Genomic DNA, 27,464 nt, shown 5'->3' on the forward strand with positions numbered 1-27,464 from the left:
ACAACTGATGTTGGCAAAACTGGACAGCTACATGTAAGAAAGTGAAACTGGATTATTGTCTAACCCCATACACAAAAGTAAACTCGAAATGGATCAAAGACCTGAATATAAGTCATTAAACTATAAAACTCTTAGAAGAAAACATAGGCAAAACTCTCTTGAAAATAAACAAGCAACTTTTTCCTGAACACATCTCCTCAGGCAAGGGAAACAAAAGCAAAAATGAACAAATGGGACCATATCAAACTAAAAAGCTTCTATACAGCAAAGAAGACCATCAGCAGAACAAAAAGACATCCTACAGTATGGGAGAATATATTCATAAATGACATGTCTGACAAGGGGTTGACATCCAAATTATATAAAGAGCTCACGCACCTCAACAAACAAAAAGCAAGTAACCCAATTAAAAATGGGCAGAGGATATGAACAGACACTTCTCCAAAGAAGAAATTCAGATGACCAACAGGCACATGAAAAGATGCTTCACATTGCTAATTATCAGGGAAATGCAAATTAAAACCAGGGAGGGTGGCTGTTGAACCACTGTGATGGACATTTGATAATAAAAATAGTAATAAAATTTTTAAAAATAATATTACAATTTCTATAGTATGCATTTTTAGAAAACAACAAAATTGTAATATTTAAATTATTTCCTAATAAATATTAAGAAACACCAAATGGTAAAAAGCAGTCAGTTCTACTGCATCTTCATACAAAGGCCATTCGCCACCCACAGCCTACAGTAGCTCGGAATCACATCTTCAGGTACCTGAGTCATTTCAGGTTTAACCTCAAACTCAGACCATCCTGTTTTCTTCCACTGCTGCTGGGAGAACTATTAAGAATCTTCTTACTTAATAATCCCCAGAAAGATAAATCCTGCCTCAAATTATGTAGAGAAAAACCAGTGAACTAAATCAGGATCTCCTAGACTTACCATTAGTGATCGCATAACTTGAGCACTTCTTAGAAATATAGCATGGAGCATTTTCAACCTACTAGGCATTAGTAGGTATTACTAGTGAATACCAAAGGTATTACATGAATTATCATATAAAAGGATATTTAACCTTTATAGCAATTTGGTTTTGATCTCCATTTTACTGATGGAGAAACTGAGGCTTTGCAAAGGTAGATAACTCAGCTAGTAAATAGCAGGGCCAGGCTCCCAAGCCAGGTCTGACTCTGAAGCCCATGAGTTGAACTGCAGTGCTATCATGTCGGTGCAAGTAGTGGTGTGATGGAGCGGTGCTCTCCTGTGCAACATAGGGGTGCAAAAAGGTCAGTGCAGCTTGACATTTCAAGCCCCATTTGAGAAGGCTGCCCTTCAGGAGGGAATTCCTTGCTTTGTGTAAGAGCAGTGTCAGGGTGCATGTCATTCCATCTGTTCTTCTCTCCTCTTCCTTCATTTCTGGATGTTAAAATCACATTCCTTGCTAGGCACTGAAAGCCTGGCATACACTTGGCTGGCTTCTAAGCTACAGCATGGCCTCTTTGCAGGAGAACCACCCTGGACAGCCAAACACATGTCAGCAGCCTCTAGGCAATTTCTAAAGCCCCTTGCAGCCTTGAGTGGTTTTGAAAACTGCTGTCCCAGCAGCTCCTAGCTTGTCTAAGGCCACAGCACTGAGTGAAAAGCTTAGTTAGCCTTCGTGGAGTATTATCTACATTATTATGTCCACTGGTGGAGAAGAAAATTACCCCAAGCCCAGGGCTTTCGTGATGTGTCCATGGGCTCGGCAGCTCGGGTGTGCTGCCAACATCTTCACTGTTTTCCTGGATGTTCTTGGCACCCCTCCTCTTTGAGGGCCTAAAACAGTGCCCTGTGCCCATCACTGTGTAGGACCTAGGGCAAAATAATTACTTGAACAGTTGATCTGTGAAGAACTGTGAAGATCATTTAACTTTAAAATATATTTTCAGTAAAGGGTATATCAGTACCTGGAGAGCACATAAAGCTGTGTGCTTCTGATATTTTCTGGTTCTGGTCCTATTACTGGTGGGAATATAAGCCTGGGAGCCAGGATGTAACCAGCTTGGGGGCAGCCACGGGATGCCCTGCAGGTTGCTGGCATGGGGCTTGCCACTGTTTTCTGTCCCACTGTGCTTTTGCCAACGAATGTGTTGAGAGATGGCTCTGGTGCTACATCAGGCAAGATTTCCATCTCTCAATATGAGCTTTTAAAAGTTTTCAGTGAGAGGAGAAGCTAAGAGCACCAAAAAAATGTGATTGGGGTCAACCTTTTTCTTCTTATTAGTTGCATGCTTCAAGCATGGTCACTGACAAACATGCATGTCCATGGGCACATTGAGGAAAATATGTCTGTTAAACACACTTTCCCTTGACCAAGATCTGCATGTTCTTCTTCCTCTTTCCCCTAATCTATATAATTAGACCCACTACTTTTACTTTTATCTAAAGGAGCTTGCAGTGTCTAATTTACCAGGTATCTTTCATGCTCTAACTTTCTGCCAGTTTGTTCCCATAGTCTGTGCCATTGTATGCCAATCTCAATCTCCGCATAGCTTTAGGCCACCTCTCAAGGTTTCAGACTCTACCTGTTCTTACCGTCAAGTGGTGTGATGGGGATTGCGGCCCATCTCGGGTGGGTGCACACAGATGTCAGCTGCCCTGAGGCCTCAGCCAGCTGCTTGGCGATGTGAAAAACTAGTGGAGCTGTTATGCTCTGATGCAGAGTTAACTGTTAGTGCTTTATTAGTTAACTCTAAGAACACCTTGGGCGGGTACAGGGACAGATTTCTTTCCCTTTTGTGATTTGGACTGGGTGCAGGCATAGAGACAACAGATGCATGGATGAGAAAAGATAGGTGGCTGTGAGGCCCAGCGATGTCTGATGGGACCTTCATTCGAGCCACCCTCTTTAAGAGCATGTGGTCTGAGGAGCACTGAGTAGCCTGGAAGAATGCTAGGCCAGACCTGCAGAGCCCAGAAGGTTCTCGGACAGCTATGGGCTGGTTAGGAGGAGAGGTCCCTGAACAAGTGAGCAAACTCAGAAAGGAGGGTGCAAGCAAACCACAGGGGAGCATGTCTAAGGAATTTGGAGGGTCTCAGAGGAAGCCACTAAGGCTGTCAGAAAACATGGACAGTGTAAGGGTCCAGTCCTCCTGTGTCACCTTTCCAGGCTGCAGGCCTTGCTGTCAGCATCTGAAAGCATGCCTTCAGTAACACTGGAAATGTCTAGCTTTCCCCTTTGCAGTTTTCTGGAATCAGGGTCAGCAAACTTTCACTGAAAGGACAGATAGTAAGTATCCTAAGCTTTGCAGGCTAAGCCATCCCTGTGGAGCCTATCAGTCACTAATAGTGGCAACTAGTCCTTATGTTTTACACATTGCAGTACAAAGTTGGCTGCAGGCAATATGCAAAGAAATGGGTGTGATGTGTTCCACCCACATATTTATTTAAGTGTATTTATTAAAAATAGGCAGCAATCTGGATTTGGCCCCCAGGCCATAGTTTGCTGACCCCTGGCCCAGAGTGATGACTAATTGGCTTGTGGCTAGAAATCTTTTCAATTGATAATATTTATTATCATCTACTGGGCTGCTCTTCTCCAAGTATTGCCACCAGCCGATATGTATTTCAGAAATACATTGCAAAACAGAGATCTGGGACTTGGGACAGTGAACAGAATGCAGTGGGGAGAGCTGGTATTTTTTGACTGACTCACAATATGAGGAAATAAATAATGGGCAGAGGGCAAAATATTTTTCCCTTAGGCCACTAATGAAAATTTGGATTTTTTTGTTTGAAAAAAGGCAGCTCTTTGACAATGATACTATAGATAATATTAAATAAATTGGAGGCACCCATTTAACATTTTTTGTTGTTGAGTCAGTTAAGATTTTCCCAAATGAAGTAATGTAAAAAAGTTTTGAAGGTCTCTGAAGGAAGGCACTATGTGGCTATCATACAAAGAAAAAATGAACAATATGGAGCTTTAAGTACTCCTGCATTATTAGTTCAGGTTACAGGTCTTGCCAACATCTGAAAGCCCGGTCCTACTCTAACCAAAAGCCTAGCTTCCCCTTCCTGGCCTCCTAATCCTGCACTAAGTATCTCCAGTTGGGATTGGCAGATTCTCTCTGTAAAGGGCTAGATAGGGCCTCAAAAGAAACTTTGCTGTGAGTAACAGCAAGCTAACCTCTATAAGTCAAAGAGGACTAAATAAGACAAGCAATGTGGAAGTGCTCATCAGAGTGTTGGAAAGCTCTGTTCCTCCCAGGATGCATACCTGTGGCTGGCTGATGGAACCCGCTGTGGGGTGGCATTCCCAAGGGCTGCCCATGCAGGTGCAGCAGTCACCCTTTCTCTTGTGCAGGACACCTGACTCTTCCTCAGGAGCACATCTTGGCTTTAACTGTAGACATCAGATTCTCAAAGAATAAAATAAACATTGATTTATTTATCCCTAGTACCTATGGGAGAGGTACTAGGCAAAGGGGATACAAAGATAAATAAGACAGAGCCTTTATCTTAAGAGGTCCAGAGGAGAAAAGCCCTGTGAAAATTGCATGCCATGTGCTTCCTTAATGGAGATATCAGCTGAGGTCCAGGCATGGCACGGTGGGGGCACCTATCAGTTCTTCTTAGGTGGAGCAGGGATAGTGAATGTTTCTCAGAGGAGGGGAGAGTTGAGTGAGTCTTAAAGAAGTTGATTAAGTGGATTGGCTGAGAAGAGAGAGGGTCCCAACAGAGAAACCATGTGTGAAACATGCGGCAAGAGAAAATGTAGATATGCAAGAAGCATCATATTTAAGCCACTTTAATTAAGGTCCTTGGATTTTGCTGGCAGAGAGATTCAGGAATCAAGGCCAACATGTCATGTAGACAATGGAAGTAATTTTGGGGGCAGAAAGAGCTTGAGAGAGTCATCAAAACTGAATGACGGCAGTGACACAGGAACTCGTCCTTGCAGGTGGGATACAATTTTCTTGGCAGGAAAGGAGGGAGGGAATTTTTGGTTGGGGAAAACCATGAAAGAAGGCATGAAACAAGAATGAAACATTCAAGCTGGAAGGTTCTGGTAGTATTTTGGATAAGATATCTCGAAAACCATCCTGATAAGAGCATTTGGAGAGGCAGATAAATCATAACAAGCCTTTTAAGTGCAGAGCAGAGCTGGTAAGTAAGCAGAGACCACCAGTGATTCTAAGAAGGAAAACAAAACTGAGGTCATGTGATGAGCTCTGCGTGATGCAAACCTCCCACCCCACCCCACCCCCACCGCCAGGGAGCTGCTTGTCCCCATACTGGGGCCTGGGATTCAGTCTCCTGTGCTCAGAGATGGGGTGGTGAGCTGCGGCCCTTGCTGAAGTCGGAGCCCTTGACAGGCCCCTGCTCAGTGAAGCAGTGGGCAGAAGCGATGCCCTGCCTGCTCCACTCTGGACCCTCTGGGGGGTACTGCATGTGAGGATGCAGGTAACCAAAATTTAGAAGCAAAAGTAACCAAAGATCCTCCCCAGCCCCCAGAAATTAAGGTCACTGGGTTTTAGAATCTCTTCCCTCCTGCAACAAAAATCTCCCCTTCCAGTCTCATGGTGTGTCTGAGAGTATGAGACAATGGAAAGTGACACAGGTGGGGGGTGGCTCCACTTCTCTAGATATTGTCTTGTATATGCAGTCTGCAGGTGCTGAGAGGATGTATGGACTTCCCCTTTAATTGTTCCACAATTTCACATTGAGCGTGGCTTTTTCTCAGGCCCTCTGTATCTTTTTGTAATGTCCATGATGTTCATTAAGGCATCCCTGGGCTGAGAGTGAGTGGCACAGGGTGGGTCTACTCCAGGGAAACAGGAGTCATGAAAAGGATCATGAGGAAAGAGGAATGGGTTTCTACAGATGCCAAATAACCTGTAGAAACAAAGCAGGCAGGCTCCAGAATCCAGTGTGCAGTCAGGCGATATAACCATCTGCATTTAGACCAGGCATGGGGGACCAAGAAGCCAGTCATCTCACAGCATGGCAGAAGGACACAAGTTACAAAGATCTAATAGTATCCGTGAGCTCCTCTTGGTCCGTATCCTCTCCTCCACTTCCCACCAGAGCAGAAGCCATTCTGCCAATGGCCTCCAGGAGCCCGCAGATGGCAGCAGGATGGCTGTATTCTGGCCAGAGTGGGAAGTGTGGGATCAACAGTGAGGGTGAATCCTGAGAAGTACCAACTTCCCACATGAAGAGAAGTGGACAAATGATCTGTTCTGAGTCTTATTTACAACATCAAGCATGAAAAATGGATGTGTTTAATACGTCATAAAGAATCAAAGAAATGTTACTGGCAAAGAGCCTTTTAGAAAAATGTACAATGACATTATTAGGTAAATATTTCATACATTTGTCAAACAAAGTCAAATATTAGGTAATGAATCTGAACATTAGCCAGAACATTAATATGAGCAATGGCTCTCTTCTCAAGTTAATGTTATCCAAACACAAAGACTAATGACAGATAGTTATGTTTATATTGCATAAGATGTCCTGATATCTAAACCTATTCAGAATTTCTTTTTTAATAAGGCTGAATTTAGCCAGAATTTAGTCTTTAGAAACCATTCTCTTTTAGAACTAGTCCTGAAGTAATAATTGGCATTAAGATCTGAACCTTCACTGAAAAGGTGCTTTTGTCTGGCTGTGAAGAAACAACTATTTTATCCTTTTACATAAATGTGGTAAACATATAAGTAAATAGGTAATTGGGACCAGAGCTGTAGTATAATCTAGCACAGTACTGCACTGAAAGAGTATTTGAAATTAGAATTCAAATAATAAAGGAAATTATAAGAACATCATATATTTTTAAATACAGGAGACATATAATTGTGCTTCATTTAGTAAATATGCTCTTCATAATAGGTGAACATTAAGCCATAGAGGCCATAGAAATAGTGTTTTCTGCATCTACTTCTAGGTGAAATTTCAAGTTAATATTTAGCATTTACTAAACTGTTATAAAATATTGAAAGGTTTAATGATTTCTATCCCAAACAATTTATATAAAGAAAATGTATCAGTTGCTATTCTTTCTTTCTCCAAGAAGAACATGTTGGCTCATATAAAAATAGTTTTAGTTTCTTACAACAAGACTCCTCAAATTTGACAGACACCTTTTTTGGATACTTTAATGTTTCTTATATGAGAGTTTAAATTTTCTATTTTTAATGTATACTGTATAATGTGGTTCATTTCAGAAGCTGTTTACAGGAGAAAGCCAGGAGGCAGTGAGGCATTTGCATGGCCTCTGGAAGAATCCTTGGACTGTAGCCAGTGCAATAACATTATATTTTAATAGTTTGGTTTCTTTTCTAAAACCAACTGGTTGCCACGAAATGTAACAACGATATAAACAGAATATATTGCAAAGAAATGGCCTTTATCTATCACCTTGCTCCTAAAGGTGGGATTTTTTTAAAAACCTGATTATTGGTGGGTCAGTTGCAATAACATTTCAGAAATCATTTCATTTTGTAGAAATGAAGATTTGAATTCCTTCAAATCATTGAAAGACATGTGTTGTGTAAACAGAAGATTCTGCTGCCTCTTACAAAATACTCTTTTGTGATCTTGAAATACCAAGGTCTTGAAATACTGCCACTGAAGCATAATTGGTCTGTGAACACAGGCAACACCTGCTGGCAAGTCATGGCCACTCTGATCTTAGCCATGACACGAGTCCAGGGCGACCTGACGCAGCGCCGTGCACGGGCACCCTTAGAGGCCCCAGGGCCATGCTGGGGTGGTGGGTCTGTCCGTTCGCCTTGTTTTGGGCTTAGACAGTTAGTTGCAGGGAGGATCTGATGTTGCAAACTTTGATGGAGTCACAGACTTTTAATAAATTTTTGTCTGTGCCTTCCAATAGAATGAGTACAGTGATGCCCTACCAGCAGGAGCAGGACACCCGGGAACTCCAGGCTTTGCCCCCACTGGCATCAGAAGGACTACAGGCTAACAGGGGGACAGTATAGACATGCTCCCCTTCTCCCCTCCCATGCCCATTACCTCTACCACCTGAGAAAGGGAGAAGGCTGACCTGTAGCCATAGTTTGTATTGGGTGCGTTCTGTTTCCCAGTATTATCACTCAGAAACTTAGGACTGTGCTCATGGTATGTATCTGCTGGTCACAGTTCTCTTTCATGGCTCAAATCAGACTTTTAGAAGATCTTAGGTTTCTTTGCTGGATTCTTTTAAACTGTTCATCATAGATGATTTTTCTCTTGGGTTCATGCAAAAGGACTGTGTGGACCAATCAGAGAGAAAATGTCCATCCTTGGTAAACATTTTAGAATGAGGCAAGTACAGGACTGCATAGAGAACAGCACCACCATTCTGCTGAAAACACAGAAAGGCTAATATCTAATACCCTTGAACTTGGATTTCTCCTGTGATGTCACGGGCTCCCCTTGAATTATGTCCAAGAACCCAGGGTCGGTGGTACAAAAAGCCTTTTGTGTCAGAGTGAGTTCCTGTTGAGTGTGGTTTGGCTCAGGCACAGAGTAGCTGAGAAAATATCACATCAGCGGGCACCCCGATGGAAGCAGAAGGAGCGGGAAGGTGACTGGGTTGTTCATGGACTCCGCTGACGTTTCACTCTGGGGCCTCTTTATAATGCTTCTCGACTTGGGAAATATTTCATAGTCGTTCATGACACAGTGGTTAGCACAGTGGAATGCTGACCCCCAGGGCTGTGCCAAGAGCCTGCAGCTGCTTGGGCTCAGTTCTGTAGGGAAGAGGGAGGAGGGCCCCATCCTTGCCCCAGGAGAGCTTGTATGGGGCCCAAAGTGCACAGGACAAAGCTGCCACGTGGCCACTCTCTTCCCTGGTAGCAGCATGTAAAGAATGGAAAGGGGGCTGTGTCTCCAGGTGACCAGCTCTGCGCCTTCCCACAGACACCATCAGGGGAGACAATATAATTTTATTTCCTGAAGATCCGCTAGAACCAGAACCATTGCCAACCATATGGAGTGACTACAAAATCTGAAACAGGGTTTACTGTTATTAATTTCTATCCTGCCTTGTTCCAGAAAAAAATTTAAATGGATAGAGATTAAAAGACTTTCTTAATAATAAACCTAAGGCAGTGCTGGAATTAACTTCTGTCCAGGGTGCAAGGCCACTAGGTGGAGCTTTGGGGGTGGGGAAGATCCAAGGAACATGGCTTGAGGGGTATCCAGTATCTCATCCTGTAGGTCCGGCTGGTTGGAGAGGGCATTGCAGGGTAGGTGATGAGCAGCCGAGTCTGTCTGTCTGCCCAGAAACGCTCTACAGCTCTTCTTAGTTACCATCAGACAATCCCAGGTTAGGGAGGGACCTTAAGGGGATGTAGTCCAGCCCTGCCTGTGATGCCCCTTTGTCTACAGGGTAGTTCAGGCCTTCAAGTGAGTTTGGGTTACACATTCTCTGTTTTTCTAGGCTTCCTCTGATCTTTCTGGAATGTGCTTACTCTGTTCTCTGGGCTGTAATCTTGGAAAAAGTCTGAATAGGTTTCTGTTGATCTTCAGCATATAAACACAGTGTGCAGAAATACTAGCTGAAGCCCGCTCACATCTACTCCTCTCTGGACACTCCTCTCTGTGGTGGTCCTGAGCTACAAGCCCAAGTAGAGAGGGTTGGAGCCATAAAGGGTTAATGGATGGTGCAGGCCACAGTGGCAGCTCCTGCCCAGGTCCCTTGGGATGAGGGGTAGGAGGCCATCCAAAAGGTCCCAGTGCAGCTGGAAGTGGAGCAACTGTGAGCCGGCTGGCATGCATTCCCTTGGTGCATGTGAGGGAGGCTGCAGCTGCGGCCTTACAAGGCCATAAGGAACCTGGAGTTGCCGGGCTAAGTGGGGGGGACTGGAACAACAATTCCTAAAGCAGAATATCCCAATGGGAAAAAAAATAGCCGTAGAGGAGCTAGGCCAACCCCTCCTGAAGTCATTAGCACACTATTTAAGGATCCCAAAGGATGCCAGCCATTAAACAAGCAGCAGTCGCCTGTGCCTCATGGAGCCCGGCTGGCCCTGCGCCCCAGTGGGGCAGCTGGGAGACTTCTAAGTGCCTGCCTCAGAGCTGGGCTGCCGACAGTGCTATCTCAGACGTCCACTGCTTGCTGGCATCCTGTCACCTCCCAGCTGTGGACCTTCGGACTTTCAGGGGTCTAGAGACTTGGCTGGGAAAGATGCTGAGCTGTCGGGCACTCCAGCTGGGCTTGTGTTGGCTGGAAGAGTCTGGTGCCCCCAGCTTCCAGGCCAACCGTCAGTGTCAATGCTCAGGGCCCTGCGCCCTTATCATCTAGTGCAATTATCAGACTTAGCATTTTTACTTTAACACCACCTGTCCGTCAGCTCTGTTTCCTACACACTGACCTTCTAATATCATATGTCTTAGGTTCTCAAGGACAGGGAGAGTGCCCTCACTGCCTTTGTCTTCCCTCAGGAGAATGCCACACATCTCTCTCTCTCTGTCATTTACTCAACATGCAAGCTGTTGTGTTGGGCGGGTGAGGAAGGGCAAAGGGACAGCAGTCTTGAGGAGCTCCCTATCTAGTGTGACAGATAGACAGCTTCTTCACCCTTGGCTTGTTCAGGAACTGTGCACCAAGGATCTGTCACATGACCAGGCACAGCTGGGCCTGAAACAGAATCTAAGATAGAAAGAGATCCTGTACTCAGAAGCCCAGACTTGGCTGGACAGTCAAGTACATGCACAAGTAAGTATATGCATTCTCTCTATAATGTTGTCAAGGAAAAGAACAGGGTGCCATGCTTGAGGGGACAGGGAACCGGCATGTAAGCCTAGAACTAGAGGATGAGAAGGGCCCAGCAGGAGTGAAGACTGTAAGGAAGGCATTCCGGGCAAAGGGAACAGTAGGTGCAGAGGTCCTAAGGAAGGAAAGAGCTCAAAGAAATAACGATGGTGCAGCATCATAGGTGCCAAACAGACATGAGCATCAGGTGACAGAGAATCTCAGAAGATGGAGCCAGCTCTTTTTTTTTTTGTCACTTAATCTTTATTCCAGTTTTATTGAGATATAATTGATAGCACTATGGAAATTTAAGGTATATAAGCTAATGACTTACATATGTTGTGAAATGATCACCATGTTAGGTTTGGTAAACATTCATCATCTCATACAGGTACCAAAAGAAAAACGAGAAAAAAAGTTCTTTCCTTGTGATGAAAACACTTAGGACTTCTTTAACAGCGTTCCTGCGTATCATCCAGCCGTGTTAGCTCTAGTGGTCATGCTGCACAGTACATCCCAATATTTCATGATCTTATACCTGGAAGTTTATACTTTTTGGCCACCTTCCCCTATTTAGTATGAAATACTATATCATCATATTTTATTAAAAATTATACACATGCACATGTGCACACATATACACACAAAGGAAGGGGTATGTGTTACAGTAGCCTTTTTAATAGTGGCTGCCTCTAGGTGGGTGGGATTTTGTGAGTTTTACATGTTTTCCTTATGATCTTTTTTTAAATATATATATTTTTAAATATATTTTTTGGCTGTTTTTTTTCCTTCTAGGTGACAAAGTTTCTTAACACTTATCGAAGTCCCTTTACACAGTAGACACTTTATTTTAACCAGGGATTGTTCCTAATGTTCAGAGTCCAAGTCCCAAGGAATGTGGATGAATGCATTTGGCATGACTGGTTTTGCTTTTGTGTTTACCTAGACCAAGGATGCCCTTTTCACGATTCTCCACGACCTACGACCCCAGGATCATTTCAGTATCATTGGATTTTCCAACCGGATCAAAGTGTGGAAGGACTATTTGATATCAGTTACTCCCAACAACATCAGAGACGGCAAAGTCTACATCCACCACATGTCGCCCAACGGAGGTAAATAGGAACCCTGCTCTTTCCATTCACTTTGGCATGATAATGAGTGAGTAGCTAATTTTCTGCCAAGAGGTGTAGGTTTGAAAGCTGAAGCTGATCACAGGAAAGGAGATAACAGATGAGAGCTTTCCCAGAAGCTTGTGTTTCTCTGAACACCAAAACTGTAAATTCTCCTCTTCCAGGCCCCAAACTAAGGTGGTCAGGTAAGTTATGGGGGGAAATACCTGATAGGTTTTGGAGCCATTCCTGGTTTATCTCACGGATCCCAAACAATGAAGCAGTGTTTGTAAATTGTGTTTGAGTGGGGATGAAGGCCAAAGAGATGGATGATTCAGTGCTTTGAGGGCTTGAATATTAGCACCTTAGGAGGCTGAACCACGAGTCCTCTAGGCAGGGTGCTAACAGAGTGAGCAGAGTGTGAATCCCAGATGGCCTGCAAAATGCTAGGGATGGCAAGGGAATGGACTCTGAGTCTTTGTGCACTGGGCTTGGATATGATGACCGGGTAAGTGTGCAGAGGAAAGAAAAGGTCATAATGAATTCTAAGAAGGATAGAGATCAGAGGAGCGTGTTACCCAGCTGTGCTTGATGAAAGTCCCTTCATCTGCCGGAAAGTCAGCCATTGTTGCCAGCCTCGCTGTTGTTAGGTGTGTGAGGGATGCCCGGGTTAAATAGAGGTTTGATTCCAAGCCCTGCTGTGCCTTTGGTGTCTTGTATTAGGAAAGCTAAGTCCATTCTTCTGCTTGGGCTTTCCTTGGCTTGAAAATGGAGTGAAAGATGTGGCACCATTGCCAAGCTCTAGATTAAAGAGAAAACAAACACCTGCCTTTTAGACCATGCCCATACATCCAGAGGTGATATGACAATAGGCCAGGCATTCAGAAAGGCAAGCAAGCTAATGAGCCCAAAGAAATGTTAATGCTCTTTCAGCTGGAACTTTCCCTTACTTCAGATACATCTAAGAAAGAATTATCAGTGTGTTGGCACAGACATAGACATGTATGTTTTTCAGCCAGAAATTCTGGAGGATGTAAAGCAATGAGGGAAATTATGATTCACTCAAACACGGTACATTTTCCAAGCAGATAGAAATCACTCCAGGCAGGGAAAATAAGAGTGTGGTGATGGATATACAAATTTATAAATTTACTAAAAATTATTGTATACCTAAAGTGGGTGAAGCTTTCGGTATATAGATCTCATCTCCATGACAAAAAAACACTGGAGTCAGAAGAAGGAAACAAACAGAGGGGTGCAGTGAGCCCTCTGATTTCCCTTGGTAGCGGTAGAGCTACAGCAGAGGTGAACGAAGTTCTCAGCTGATTCAGAAAGCTCATGCCAGCTGGCCGTTTCAAACTTCACCCACCCAACCATCCATGTCTACATTTGCCAAGCAAATAGGCGTTCAGCACCTAACACACACACTGTCCCCTGACGGTAATCAGAGCTGCCGATGACAAGCACCTCTCAAGGATAAATGGCAGGGGCAGGAGGTGTAAGATTTGAAGCCCTCACGTTGTAGGGGTTCTAACAAGCAGAGGTGATCCTGAAGGGGCAGGAAGCAAGGCAAGGAGAGGATGTGAAAGTGATAAAGGGCTAGTTAGTTCTTCAGCCTGCCCCCCAGCTCCAGGCCACGTTTGAAGTCATCTGAGATTGCGTCCTGTTGCTCCCACCTGCTCATTCTGTGCCCTTTCTTTCCCTCTGTGACTGTTTCTCCCTCCAAATCCCTGCACCCAGCCCCTCCTGCCCTTTGCAAACTGTTCTCAGAAAAGGATGTAGAAACCGTGAATGCTAAGGTGTTGAAGACCTCTAAGCCAAGCTACCCTCAGATTCCTTCAGGGGGTTACCTATAGGGGGATCATTTTGTGCCATTGCTATTCAATCAGCAAACATTTGCCATGTTTCGAGACAGGCAGTGTGACCTGGAAACACCTCGTACATGCAGGTGACTGCTTTCCCCACACACATCCTCCAGCTAATGCTTGAACGGCTGCATGGGAAGCACAGCCAGGCAGGTGCCCGAGGTGAAGGAGGCAAGCATAGAGGCTTGAGCTGTCCTGCTTTGGTGTCCCACAGGCACAGACATCAACGGGGCCCTGCAGGAGGGCATCAGGCTGCTCACTAGCTACGTGGTCCACAACGACATTGAAGACCGCAGCGTGTCCCTCCTTGTCTTCTTGACGGATGGGAAACCCACTGCCGGGGAGGTCAACACCGTCAAGATTCTCAGTAACACCAGGGAGGCCGCCCGAGGCCAAGTCTGCATCTTCACCATCGGCATTGGCAACGACGTGAACTTTAAGCTGCTGGAGAAGCTGTCGCTGGAGAACTGTGGCCTCACGCGGCGTGTTCAGGAGGAGGACGACGCGGGCTCACAGCTCATCGGGTCCGTTCGTCCGTCTTCTTGCTGCTCCTTAAACTTGAGTCTGCTGGACATGATCATAATATGCTATACGGGTAGTTGTCATAATGGGCTTGAACCAGGCAGATGCTCTGTGACTTGAGGCAAGATTTAAGATGGTCTGTGCCTCGATTTTCTCATCTATAAAATGAGGATGATCATCGGTTGACCAGATTTAATGAGCAACCCTGTGTAAACCATTGGTCAATGGCCATCCCACGTTAGGTGTCCTTTGGCCCTTATGGCTGTGATTGCCTTCTGGACATTTCAAGGCACTTTCTAGTATATTTACTCCAGTTCCACCCTGCGAAGGTGGGTCAGAAGAGCAGCACTATCTCGACTTTCACACTAGTTAAATGACTCTATTTTTATCTTGAAGCCAAATGACTGGTTGAAACTGGCCACTGATTATATTGTTTTTCTGAGGTGGAGAAGAAATTAGAACTTAGGTGTTCTAACTTAGTTTAGTGCCTTCTCAATTATCATGTTGCCAAACACGGGGTATGACTTTGCTGTCGATTTGAGGAAGTGCTGACTATGCTTTAATCTATTTTATGACATATATAATACATATTTATAAGGAAAAGTGAGATTTGGGTAGATTTACAGGTATTTAATAGCCATAATCAAAGAACACTCATTTACAATAAATCTAATTGAAGGTCTCTAAGGCTGGCAATTAAGATTCAGTTTTTGATGTCAGGCTAGATACCATTTCCCCCAGCATTTTGGTCAAAGACTTAAATAACACTTTTTTGCTTCCTGCGTTTTCAAAATTATTCAATACTACACTCAAAGGGATAATCTAAAGCATTGTATAACGGAATTGAGACTTATTAATGTGTTCATAAGCAAAGGCAATTACATTGAAACAAGTCAACTGTACTGTCATACTACTAAAAATATCAATACCTAACATTTATCAAGACCTTGTAATGTGTAGAGCCAGGCCTGTCTACATCTGTTGTCTTGTGTCACCCTCCCAGAAATCCTGGAAGTAGGTGTATGATGGTGAAAGCTAAGCTGCAAATGGAAGACTCCCTCCTCCTATAGTCTGACAGGCTGGGTTCTGCTCCACAGAGTCATCTGGAGACTCAAGTTACTTCCATTTTATCACTTTGCACCCCATAGCTGTCCTCCTTAACTGCAAGGGTGGAATTAAGCCACTGTCACGTCTGTGTTCCAGCCCCAAACAGGGGGAAGAAAAGACAGCCAGGGCCTGCCACTTTACCTCAAGCAAGCATTGCAGAAGTCACACACATATCACTTCTAGTTACATTCTGTTGGTGAGAACTTGGTATATTTGGCCACAGTGGAGGCCAAGAAATGTGGTTTGTAGCTGGATGGGCATGACTGGGTTGAAACTCAGTTATTATGAAAGAAGGGGAGGATGGGTTTGGGGGAACAGCAAATAACCTACCAAAGGGGTTACTACAAGCATTCTAGGTTTTTAGATGAAGAAACTGAAGTTCAGAGAGATTAAGTCACATGTCTCAAGACACACAGCAATGAAGTGGCTGAGATGGAAGTCTAATCCAACAGCTTATGCTCTCCAGATCCTGAGAAGGGCGATTTTGATGGTCTCCTTATTCAGCAAGAAGCAACCATGTAACATACCTCAGAGAAACTCTAAACCTATCAAATGCTGGATTATACAGAAGCTTAGTGGTAAAGTCAAGGACAGACTTCTCAAGTATAATGGGCTGGTTAGAGTGCATCTGGAATATGTGTGTCTGGCTTTAAGAAAGATGTTTTAAGAGGTCCGTTGAGAGACTTACAAAGGAAAGCTACCAAGAGTGGCTAGGGATTCTTGACCTGGAGTCCCGAGGAACAGTTCTGAACCTAAGCTCCTCTATGAGGCGGTTCCTCCTCCTCATCTGAGCAGCTGGACAGGTGGGAGTCTGTGAGTTAGTGTGCTCTGTCACCCGTGTTCTGGCCACTGCCGCCTGGCCTCCCATCAGAACTGGTCTGCTGGTGCAGTACTGGACTTGATGGTGTCTAAGAACAGAGCCACCCCTCTGACAGTCCATCATTTCCGTAGGACCTGCCTGCCTGAGCCAGGCAGCGCCCTGATGCTCTCCCTCTTCTGTTCCAGGTTCTACGACGAGATCAGGACCCCTCTGCTCTCTGACATCCGCATCGAATACCCCCCCGGCGTTGTGGAGCATGCCACCAGAACCTTGTTCCCCAACTACTTCAATGGCTCTGAGATCGTCATTGCTGGGAAGCTGGCGGACAAGAAGACGGATCAACTGCACGTGGAAGTTACAGCCAGCAATGGTAAGAAATTTGTCATACTGAAGACAGACGTGCTCATGGAGCCCCAGAAGATGGGGAGTGGTGTCCCAGGAAGCCCCAGGCCCACGGGTGATGGCCCCGGGGACCGCAACCACCTGGAGCGTCTCTGGAGCTACCTGACCATGAAGGAGCTGCTTAGTTCCTGGCTGCAGAGTGACGACGAGCTGGTGAAGGAGCAGCTGAGGCAGAAGGCGCAGGCTCTGGCGCTGAGCTCCCGCTTCCTCACCCCGTTCACCTCCATGAAGCTGAGGAGACCGGCACTGCGCACGGAGCTGCCAGAGGACTCCTACCACATGTCCGCAGTCACTGGGCCCGAAACGGTGGTCCAGGGCCTGCGAGGCACCAGCCTGCAGCCAGGTAATGGGAGTCCCCACCCCGTGTGTCATTCTAACTGCTTCTCAGGCCAAGGGCACCCCGGCAGTCATCTGTTTTATTTTATTGTGTTGTCTTTTTTATAAACAATAGCCCTACATGCAGCTCCTAGTCTTCAGAGGGTGTGTTAGATTCTGGTGTGTGTATTGTTATAAACTGTGGCCCTCTGCTGGGAAATTCGAAAAGGTGGCATTCATCCCAGAAATGGTGCCCCATGAAGTCAATCTATCCACATATCACCTGGAGTGCCAGGCATTACTATAGGCACCAAGATGAGCAAACAAACAAACTCTCATTTTTAAGTGCCTTTATATTTTTAGGTACTTCAGGGCTACATCATTTTATGTGACACCTAATTTTTATTTTCCTGAGCACCTATGTAAGGAGCTGAGTTCTGGATTCTTGAGAAACTTTATCCTCACATGCTTACCACTCAGCCTCTAAACAGACACTGTCATCATCAGCCTCAGGGCCGCTTTGTTGGGGGAAATAAGTAGCAACAGGAAGGGGAAAGGGAAAGAAGTTCAACCAAAGCAGGGGGTTATGTTCTCAGTAATACCTGTTTGTGGAAAATAGCATGTTCTTTATGGGTAACATTTTTATTAAATTCCTGTCAAGTGCACATCTCCCAAGGAGAGGGACCTGATGTTGACCCAGGGCCCACATTTATTGCTCACACTCTGCACTCTGGAAGCACCTGGACATGGTGGAGAAGGCTGAGTTTCAGCCCACCTTCTGCCTGACTATGTGGCTCAGGGCAGGTTTCTGAACCTCTCTGAGCTTCTATTCCCTCACCTGTAAAATGAAAATAATAATAACTTCTGGGAAAAGCCACTGTTAAGATTAAATATGTAAAGTCCTTGAGTGCTCCACAAATGTTAGATGCCATCTCCCACCAGGAGTATAGAGCCAAAAATTTATTGAAAAGCCCAGTCCCTAACATAGAGGTTAAAAGCGGCCTTTTTATAGAGTGGTGATTATCTTGGCAAAGTGGGGGGCAGTGTTAGTTCCAGTGCAAAGCAAGCTGCACAACCCCATTACTTCACACAAAATGATCTGTGCCCTTGCAGGCAGAAATGGCTTTTTGAATAATATCTTCATTGCATGTCAGCAACTCCCCTCTCGGTAGCTTCAGGAGAGCTCAGCTCAGACTCAGAAGCTACAAGACTCAGGCCAAGAACAGGGGGAACAACCAGCTGATTGTTCACAAGAGTTGTTGGAAATAGGTTTTTCCTGAGCTGTCGGTTATTGTTCAAAACAATCTTCCTCTTAAAGCTCTGATCATTTTCAGGTTTCAAGCTTAGTTTTCTGGAATGTCTGGGAGCTACCACCCAGGGGTCTCCTGAACACAGTCAGGGAAACTGAGAAGTCCCTCCTCCTGCATGGCCCGCTGGTTCTTCTGGGCCCTGCTGCCCAGGGGGAAGGGGACGGTACTTGAAAAATGCTGAGCTGCCTTGATCTTTAATTTCTGTGAGGGGCCCAAGTCAGTGAAGAGCAGCATAATCTTGCTAATGCAAACCATATGAAATAAGACACTCATTTTCTTTTATTTATGGAAATTAATTGGCTTTTAGGTTATTTTTTAAGTGAATATTTTTGCCTGCTGCTCTCTGAATTGCACTCACATACATAGCCACATTTTATATTTTTTGTTATTGTATCTTTTTTTTTTTACATTTTTGTACTTTTTAAAAATTGTGGTAAAAAAAAACACACACGGCATAAAACTGACCATTTAGCCATTTTCACTGTGTACAGTTCAGTAGAGTCAAGTACATTCACACTGTTCTCCAGGACTTCCTCATCTCGCCACCTGTAATTCTGTGTCCTTCAAACAACCCTGCTTCCCTCCCCCATAACTATACTTTCCCATGTAATAGACTGTTTCCCCTAATGTAGACACAGAAATCACAACAAGAAGATTATCTCATTTATAGAAGAAGAAAATAATTATGCCTCTACATGTTACACCTTTTCTTGTGTGTGTGAGGCCCGGCTCTTTCTTTAAAGCAGGTGATGTTTTTTAATTGCCACAAATGGATCTGAAAGCTGTTTTGTCCTCTTCTCAACCCTCTTCCCCCTGTACCTCTTACTTCATCTTCTGTAATGAATAACATGCTTGTTCTCTTTCTTCTTTCCAGGACTTGCTCTCAAGAAACCACATAACCCAAGAATTAAAGTCTCCAAAACATCAGGTAAAGAAAAGAATGTGGTTTTGTGTGTTTTGAGAGTTTAGATGTGCAGAAGTGGATGACCAGACTTCCCTGAAGCCCGTTCAATCTCAGCTCATAGAACAAGACGTGAGGACCTGTATTTATTTAGTGCAAGCCAGCAGCATGAGGCAGTCATAGGAACCAGGGTCAGCATTAAGCCATCACATAAACACTGTGGATGACACAGTCCTGAAGGGCCTGCAAGAGCCCTGCAGGAAGGAGAGATGGATAGCAGAAGCCCATTTTCACCATTAGTGGGTTTAAAGGATATTTGTTTTTGAGATCTAAAGTGTATATGCTTCCAGCTTCTGGTATTACAAGTATCTGTGACATGCAGGGTTTTTGGCTTTAGAAGGGAAGAACAGATTTAAAAATACTGTAACATTTCCTTTGGCTAACATCCTGGGATTTTAATAAAAACTAGATGGAATAACAGCACAGGGCTGGGTTTTATTCCTAAAATGTACACGTCTTCCTTGGTGAGCCTTTGCTGTTGCCCAGCTTTCTATGTGCTGGACGTGCGAGTCCATAATGGTGGGGACATCCTAGAGATTGTCTGAAGGGACAGGAAACGCACCATCTCCAATAGACATAATGCTGTTCGTTTGAACACACACGCTTTCTGGAATGCAGGAAAATGTTCCTCTTGGATGCTGCATGGAGTAATGACTTTCAGACATCTCTCTTTTTTGGAGCAAGCTACATCTTTTCTTATAAAGGGATTTGGAAGGTTTTTGAGTAGAAATGATGTGATGTGAGCACAGGAAACTCTTGGAACTGTCACATAGTTATACCAGGACTATTATCTCCTATGGGTGTCATTCTTTTCATCTTCAAAAGACACTGTATTTCTTTATAAGTCGACATTTACAGGATGCTTGAGGCTCTTTACAGTGAGATCAGATTCTTTCAAGGACCCTTGTGAGTCATGCTGGGGACAGGAAGGGTTTTTCAGCCACTATACCAAGGATATTAATTAGTTTGCAGCTTGAAAAGACTGAACTCCTAGCCCACACCCACTACCATATACAGTGGGTATAATACATGTACACATAAAGTGGAGGGGTGTTCAGAAACCTGTTGTGTTGGTGTATAAATTAGATGGAAACCAACTTTCCTGTCTCATGAGAGAAGAGAAGTGATGTTGACTCTCAGGAAATATTTTGTCTGTCCAGTAAGAAACAAGAGAAGTGGAAAGGGCAGGAACAGGGGCCAGCCAAATGTGGTCGTAGCTGGGGACAAAAATTGGGCAGCAGTTAAAGTTCGTATGACCCAGAGGAGGTATTTCCCCTGTCACCGCTGATGCTCCCGTCTAACCTGCTGTTGACTCTGTGTCTTTGCTCATCCTCAGCCCTAATTGGACCTGGTCATTACCACCATCACGTGAGGGTTGTGCACCTCTGGCTCTGTGAGTGTCTGACGGGCCATGGCACTCTGGCCACAGGAGAGGAAGGATTCACATCCGCCTCTCTCCACCTGGCTGGTCACAGGAGAGAGGAAATGCTCTGGGGAAGCCACTCAGGAAATTGAGGGTATAGGAGCTGTACGTCGACACACTCCTCTCTGTGCCCCATGTACCTCAGAGCACAGTCGGCCATGTTTGACTGAAGTGCGGTGCAAGGAGTATTACATTTGAATCAAGGCAACCTGAGATCAAATACTGACTGTACCATGTACTAGCTGCCTAACTAGTGCGTCACATCATTCCACTGCCCCCTCATCTTCCTGATTGAGACACTGAGGATCGCTTTAGGGTTGCATAAATAATGGCTGAGAAAATATCAGAGTGCCTACACATGGATGGCATCCAATAAATGTCCTTTGTTTCTTCCTCACTTGTGTGTTTTCCTGGCTTGGTAGCGGATGGAGATCCCCACTTCGTTGTGGATTTCCCCTTGAGCCAGCTCACAGTCTGCTTCAACATCGATGGACAGCCCGGGGACATCCTAAGGCTGGTCTCTGATCATGCAGACTCCGGTAAGTGTGGCCTCTGGGCAAGGGCAAGGGAGGTATCCTGTCTCCCTCTGGTCTTCAGATGCAGGTCCATGTACACAAAGGGCGTATTGTAGATGCTCAGAGAGTATTGTTGCTGATAAGTTAAAGGCGGTAGATCATGCTGGACTTGGCATTGGAAACCTGCTCTCTGATTAGAATTCCTTTTGTAGTCTTGGCAACACAACGTGAGCTCTCTTATAAGATGGAGCTAATGATGCTGGCTCTGCCAGGCTCACTCACTAGTGTAAAGACCAAATTAAATAATGGGTATGAAGTGTTTTGGAAGTACACAAATGCTATGCAAATTCATGATACATGGTTACATCTTTCCATTCAGAAGATGTGATGGTAGGAAGGCTAGGGTCTAAACACATCTATCTCAGCTCCTCAATGGTTTAGACGTTAAGTCAGGATGTTGATTACTGCTCTGTGTGCAGTGAGCTCAGGTCTAAGAAAGGCTCTGATCCCCTCCAGCCTGTCAAGGGGAGGACAGAAAAGATTTGTGTATAAAAAGCTTTCTAGCTCCAGTCACGTAGCAATGCCTTGGGGTGGCCATATGGACAACTACACAGCTCACCTTGTGAGGACAAGCTTTGGGGAGGACCTTCTGGTATTTCTCAGTGCTGAGAAAATGAGTTCCATAAGGGCTAGGTCACAGAGGGCGCTGCAGCTGGGTGATGTGTATGGTGTCATCATGTGACGTTTGGTCCTGGGGTCTCTTCCTCACCTGTTCTCTTGCAGGGCTTCCTAGCCTCTGAGCTAAATGTCAGCTTGTTTCCAATTGAGAGGGCTCTGGAGTGAGATGGGGCCTAATGTCTCCCTCCCTGGGGGCACCCATCCTCCTAGGACCCGTTCCTGTGGTTTCTGGGCCAGTGCCGTGTCCGTGGTGGGAAAGTCAGCTGGAAGGTGCTTGGAGCCTTGTTGCTGCAGTAGCTAGTCTCTGCTCACGCTGGAATCTCTCTTTTCCCCCTGATGCCTCTCCTCACAAAGGCCGTCTTCTCCTGGAATGTCTAAGAGTCACTAGTCAAGATTTAAAGGAAGATTACCCCCAAAGCCGAGAAAACAGAAGTTAATTAAAGAGAAATCTTCTATTATTGCAAACTGCCTTTTTGCCCGAGAGCAAAACACACATAACATTCATTATCCCCTAATTCAGTCCCAAACGTCTCATGTAGAATTGCCATCTGTTTCCTATTCGATGGAATAGCACGGGACCCTGGAAGCCTGGCTCTCAGCCCTTCCTCAGGTCTAGAAAGACTGCAGTTATATTAACGATAATGAGGGAATAAGAAAGGAATTCTATTTGATGGCAACTGACAGCTTATATGTGTGGCACCTCCTGTGACCTTCACAACAATTCCATAAGCTTTTATGCCTCCGTTTTACAGAGGTGGAAATTGAGGCTCAGTTCTTGTTGTCCCTGGCTCGGACTTGTCCAGGGATACACACCTAGAAAGTGGAAAAACTTTGGTTTTTAGACTAAAAAAAGTCTAGTCTTTGTATTATCCCACACCACTCTGTGACTTCAGAGGATCTCCAAATCAGGATCAGGGGAACTAGTGGATAAGAGCGTGAGTCAGGGCCACATGGGGCCTTTTGTTACCATACCCAATACTGGAATGAAAGCAACCACGCACAAAACTCCCACCATGATACCTTGGCCCAGGCCTTGCCATCCTTCCCCTACCCCAGGAATTCGCCAAGCATGGGGAGAAACTTACCCATACCTACGCATCCATTACTTCACTCAGTCGCTTGTTCTGAGGCATGAACGGCCTCTGCGTGGGAGTCAATGCCAGAGCCCCCATGCAGGAGGGCGCCGAGATGCGAAGGTCCACCAGAGGAGGAGGGGATGCAGAGTAGGTGCCCTTAGCGTGAAGGTGGAGATGCTTGTTCTAACCACTGTCCTCCTCCCCTCTGTCTTCGAGGTGTGACAGTGAACGGAGAGTTGATTGGGGCCCCTGCTCCCCCAAACGGCCACAAGAAACAGCGAACTTACTTCCGGACCATCACCATCCTCGTCAATCAGCCCGAGAGGTCTTACCTTGAGATCACACCAAACAGAGTCATCTTGGATGGCGGGGACAGGCTGGTCCTTCCCTGCAACCAGAGTGTGGTGGTGGGGAGCCGGGCACTGGAGGTGTCGGTGTCGGCCAATGCCAGTGTCACTGTCACCATCCAGGATACCATCGCCTTCGTCATCCTCATTCACCTCTACAAAAAGCCAGCCCCCTACCAGCGAAATCACCTGGGCTTCTACATCTCCAACAGCAACGGCCTTTCCGGCAACTGCCACGGCCTGCTAGGTAGGGGCTGCTCTTCTTCACGCTGGTCCAGGGGGTAGAGTTCAGTTTCCCAAAGGGGGCTGACATTGCCTGTATCTTAAGCTTGGCTCGGAAGTTCAGTAGGAATATGCTCTTTATGTGTCTCATGAAAATTACTATAATTTTGCCTCCTGATGACTTTCTAGAATAGGAATGGGCTTCATAAACTAATTTTCACTGCAAAGCAAGCAAAGAAATATGGAGAAATCCTCTCAAAGTCTGGTCTTTTACCCTCAGCAAGAGGATATGAGTCAGGGGCAGGCACAGCTGAGACTAGCTCTGGCAGTGTTGCCCACACAGGCACCCACACTGTGTGTGTGAAGCAGGGTTCTTCAGTATGCCATTTTACCAAGGTCCCTTGCCCACTGGAAAGAGTGGGCTGCTACCAGGGCTGGGTGTAGAGGGCAAGATTTCCTGGCTCTTGAGCCGAACGCATTTCTGATGCACTGGACTGCCGAGCACCAGTTCCGTCCCATCAGCGCAGACCAGGATTCCTTTGGCCTTAGCAGGGACCTCACTTGACCTGGAGGCTTCTGACACTTGTGCATGTGTCTGGCCAAGCTGAGCTGACTGCTTTCTGTATCCTCTGTCCAGGACAAACCCCCTCCCTGCAGAGATCCAGGGGACCCAGGGAGGAGGAGGGGAGAGCTGACCCTCTTCCCTCTGTAGCAGTCCCCTCTTGCCCTCCCAACTCAGTAGGAGACTTCATCTCTACTGGCTGGTCATGCAGCTTTCTAGTGGGGGCCTGGGCAGCTTCCAGAAGCAGAGGCCACCAGGAACAGAAGGTCTGCTCTCCTCTCTGTCCCTTCCAGTCGCATGCTCTGTCACCCTGGAAATAGTGTGAGTGCAGACTTCATCCTCAGATGGCAGTTAAACATGCTCCTGTCACTGCCGTCCTTCATTGTCCCCTTCCTCTGGGGCACATGTAAATTTGCTGGTCACCAGTGGCCTAAAGCAAAGTTACATTTTTTTCTTCACAGTGTTGCCTGCACTTGACTTAGACCGGATGTTTTTTCTGTCCTCAGGTCAGTTCCTGAACCAGGATGCCAGACTCACAGAGGAACCCAGTGGGCTCAGCCAGAATATTACCGACCCTCCATTCCGTGAGGCAGGAGAAAGGCCGGAGGCAGTCCTAAAGGTGAAAGGGCACCGAGTCCCAGTGGTCTGGAAACAGAGGAAAATCTACAATGGGGAAGAGCAGGTGGACTGCTGGTTTGCCAGGAAGGCCGCCAGCCTGGTTGATGGGGAGTACAGAGACTACCTGGCCGCCCACCCTTTTGACTCAGACACCACATTTGGCCCTGGAATAGCCAGGGGACTTGGACACTAGCAGTCTTCCTGTAATAGTGCCTGAGTCAGAAATGGCCTTCAGGGACACCATAGTGCGGTGTTTTCTGCTTGCATGGGCCTTGTCACTTGGCAGCCACAAGCTGTGACTGACCCCTGGTGGCGTGTTGGTCTGACGGTGTCTTGCACAAAGGCTGGGGTCAGGAGGCTGCAGCGCAAACGTTACTTCCTCCTGCCTCCCCACCCCCAGCCCCCACCCACCTTCCATAGAAAAGGTGGTAGCTCCAAGGGTGGAGGCCATGGCTACAAGCAAGAAGTCTGTCTTGTGCCCCCTGGCTTGTGCATCTCATAGCCTAACGAGGGGTAACTTTGCTGAAGGGAGGTTTGTTTTCTCTGTGGAAATGGCCACGTTTGGGCACGCTGCTTTTCGCCTTGTGTGAATGCTTAGGCTTCTCTCTTCTTCGTTCTGCAGATATGTGGCCAACCTCAGGGGAGCCTCTCACTTGGCCCAGGCCACAAGTCATGCAAATAGCATATAGATCTGATCATTGTAAACAATTACCTCTTTTCTTAGGAGAGGATTTTCCTGTGTTATGATATCTTGCCCTAAAAAATTACTTTACATTTTTAAAGACTTGACTGAAAATAGAAAATCTACATCCCAGATACTGGTGCATTTCTAATGGGCTTTGTAAACCACTTGACTTTGCTGATGGATAATCTCCTATTTATTCTGGTAAGCTAAGTGCTTTGAATAAACATGGACAACCCCATGTGGATGTTTCCTACTGGCCTGTCTAGGGGCTGGAGAGTCGGCCAGTTGAATGAAGAATCTCTTAGTTGGCGCTTGTCAGCCTTTGTCATAATTTGGGCCTCCTTTGCTCGTGGTCCTTCAGGAGTGGTAATTAGGCTCTCGCAGTACTGGAATGGGAGGTGGAGCCAGTGCAGGGTGTGTCCACCAGCCGACCTACAGGCATCCACTTGTCCGTCCTCGGCAGGGAGTGCGGCCGTGCTCGCAAAATCAGGAAGGCCCTCAGCATCAATCAGGCAGAGCCAGGCAATCAGCATGAGTAAGGGGCTTCAGTTCCACAACTTGGACCCATCTGATCCCAGGGAAAAGTGAGAATCCATTGGGGGGATAGGGGGTGTCAAAAGTCAGTGCATGCCACCCTTCTCATGTGGGCGCCCCGCTGAGGCCTGAGCCCGTTCCCCAGGGCCCAAGGCTGATGGTGGCACCACTGCCCTCCTTTCTTGCCTCCTCACCAGTTCTCGGGTTTCCAGTTTGGTTTTCTCAGGACGACCAGGTTCAGAAGGCCTGAAGCTCACGAGTGAGGAGCGAGCTCAGGATAGCTGAATGCGGGGACCGCTTGAGCCCAACTGCAGAGGAAGATAGATTCAGGCCAGAGAAAAGAATATTTTGATGTGAGACCGAATTAAAAGCTTTTGTGCTGGCTTCACAGGAGGCTTCTCCCAGGCAGGAGTGACTCCCGAGCAGGTGCTCACAATTACGGTACATACTGAGCACTTAGAGAGAAATCAGAGTTAAGAAAATTGTTTATCACAGACCCTCTGTGGGAAACAGTTGAGCAGCAAAATGCCATCCACATATTCCTGCCAGACCAGGTGGTTTCAGGAGATTGTTAGTGCCAGGGGATTCTCCAGTTTTGTTTCAGAGTGTCAGTCTCTCCTTTCCTGGACCCCCAGACCATGCCCTGCCAGCTGTGTTATTTTTGACCCCCATCTTCCCAAACTCAGCTCCCCATTTCCATGCCAGCGGTGTGAAGACACCAGCCCAGCCTGCTGACAGATGCTTCCATATTTCAGAGCTCAGAGGAAGAGGAGCAACATCACACAGAGTTGGCCAGCACTTGGGTAGGCTCGTGGGGACCTGACTGGCATATAAACCTCGGGCCCAGCAAGCAGACGCCCCCAGGAGCCCAGAGGCCCAGCACTGTGCTCACAGGAAGAGCAGTGATCTGGGTTCTGGGTGTAGGCTGCGCAAGGGCGGACAGGAGGCCACTGCTGGACATTCACAGTTAGTGCAGCCTTTCTGAGCAGAGAACACTCCAGTGGGGTACCCGTCGCCGACTCTCCTGCTCAGAAAAGATGTTTTTAAAGATCAAGGTTGGGCTTTTGGTGTTTTTACTTCAGACAAATCCCATGTTTCTTTCTCCTCGTCAGCTCTCTAGCTCTTGTTATTGCAAAAGATATTTATTTACTATTTGGTTTTCTGTTTTAGCCAGAGGTCTGTCAGGGGTCTGTCCCCGCCCCACATGCATGTTGCCTGCTCCGTCATGCACCAGCCTCAGTGGCTGTTCCATCCTGCTCCATCTTCTAGAACAACCCATCCACAGTTTTACCCGAAAACCTGCTCCCGTCTCACTGAGAAGGTGGCAGGTGGGGCTCCATCCTTTTCTGTCCCCTATCAGCGTGGCCCTGTGGTCACCGGATGTTGTCTTTGTCCTTCCCAGTACAACTTTCACCCTGCGTTTGGATCTCTCCCTCTCACTCCCTTTATCGCCTTACTTTCTAGGCTCTTTTCCCAATAGGTTTTTGCCTCTTGATTTCAAACATCATCCCAGAAGTCTCCTGTGGTCTGAAACTGTTGTCCTTGATTGAGCTCCTGTCTTGCCAATGGGTTTCACCCCTGGGCAAGTTCACTATGGATTCAAGGTGACCAAATAAATTGACAGCAAAATGTTCTTTGGGGTGAA

The 27,464-nt window shown here is 46.2% G+C and overlaps 1 protein-coding gene across 3 annotated transcripts in view; it reads left to right on the forward strand.

Moving 5' to 3' along the window:
• ITIH5 (inter-alpha-trypsin inhibitor heavy chain 5) overlaps positions 1 to 27,464 on the forward strand; it is an 85,838-nt gene that overhangs the window by 41,164 nt on the left and 17,210 nt on the right. For 2 of the 3 annotated variants that reach the window (XM_073229352.1, XM_073229353.1), the window contains exons 8-14: positions 11,692 to 11,860; positions 13,937 to 14,246; positions 16,357 to 16,916; positions 19,073 to 19,126; positions 21,005 to 21,121; positions 23,068 to 23,445; positions 24,489 to 24,601. In XM_073229352.1, the coding sequence (XP_073085453.1) occupies positions 11,692 to 11,860; positions 13,937 to 14,246; positions 16,357 to 16,916; positions 19,073 to 19,126; positions 21,005 to 21,121; positions 23,068 to 23,445; positions 24,489 to 24,601 (1,701 nt within the window). Of the gene's footprint in view, positions 1 to 11,691; positions 11,861 to 13,936; positions 14,247 to 16,356; positions 16,917 to 19,072; positions 19,127 to 21,004; positions 21,122 to 23,067; positions 23,446 to 24,488; positions 25,524 to 27,464 lie in introns of those variants that run through there. The other variant, XM_037001353.2, reaches the window with a different exon arrangement.

The sequence above is a fragment of the Manis javanica genome, chromosome 2, assembly GCF_040802235.1.
Source record: "Manis javanica isolate MJ-LG chromosome 2, MJ_LKY, whole genome shotgun sequence".
Lineage (NCBI taxonomy): Eukaryota > Metazoa > Chordata > Mammalia > Pholidota > Manidae > Manis > Manis javanica.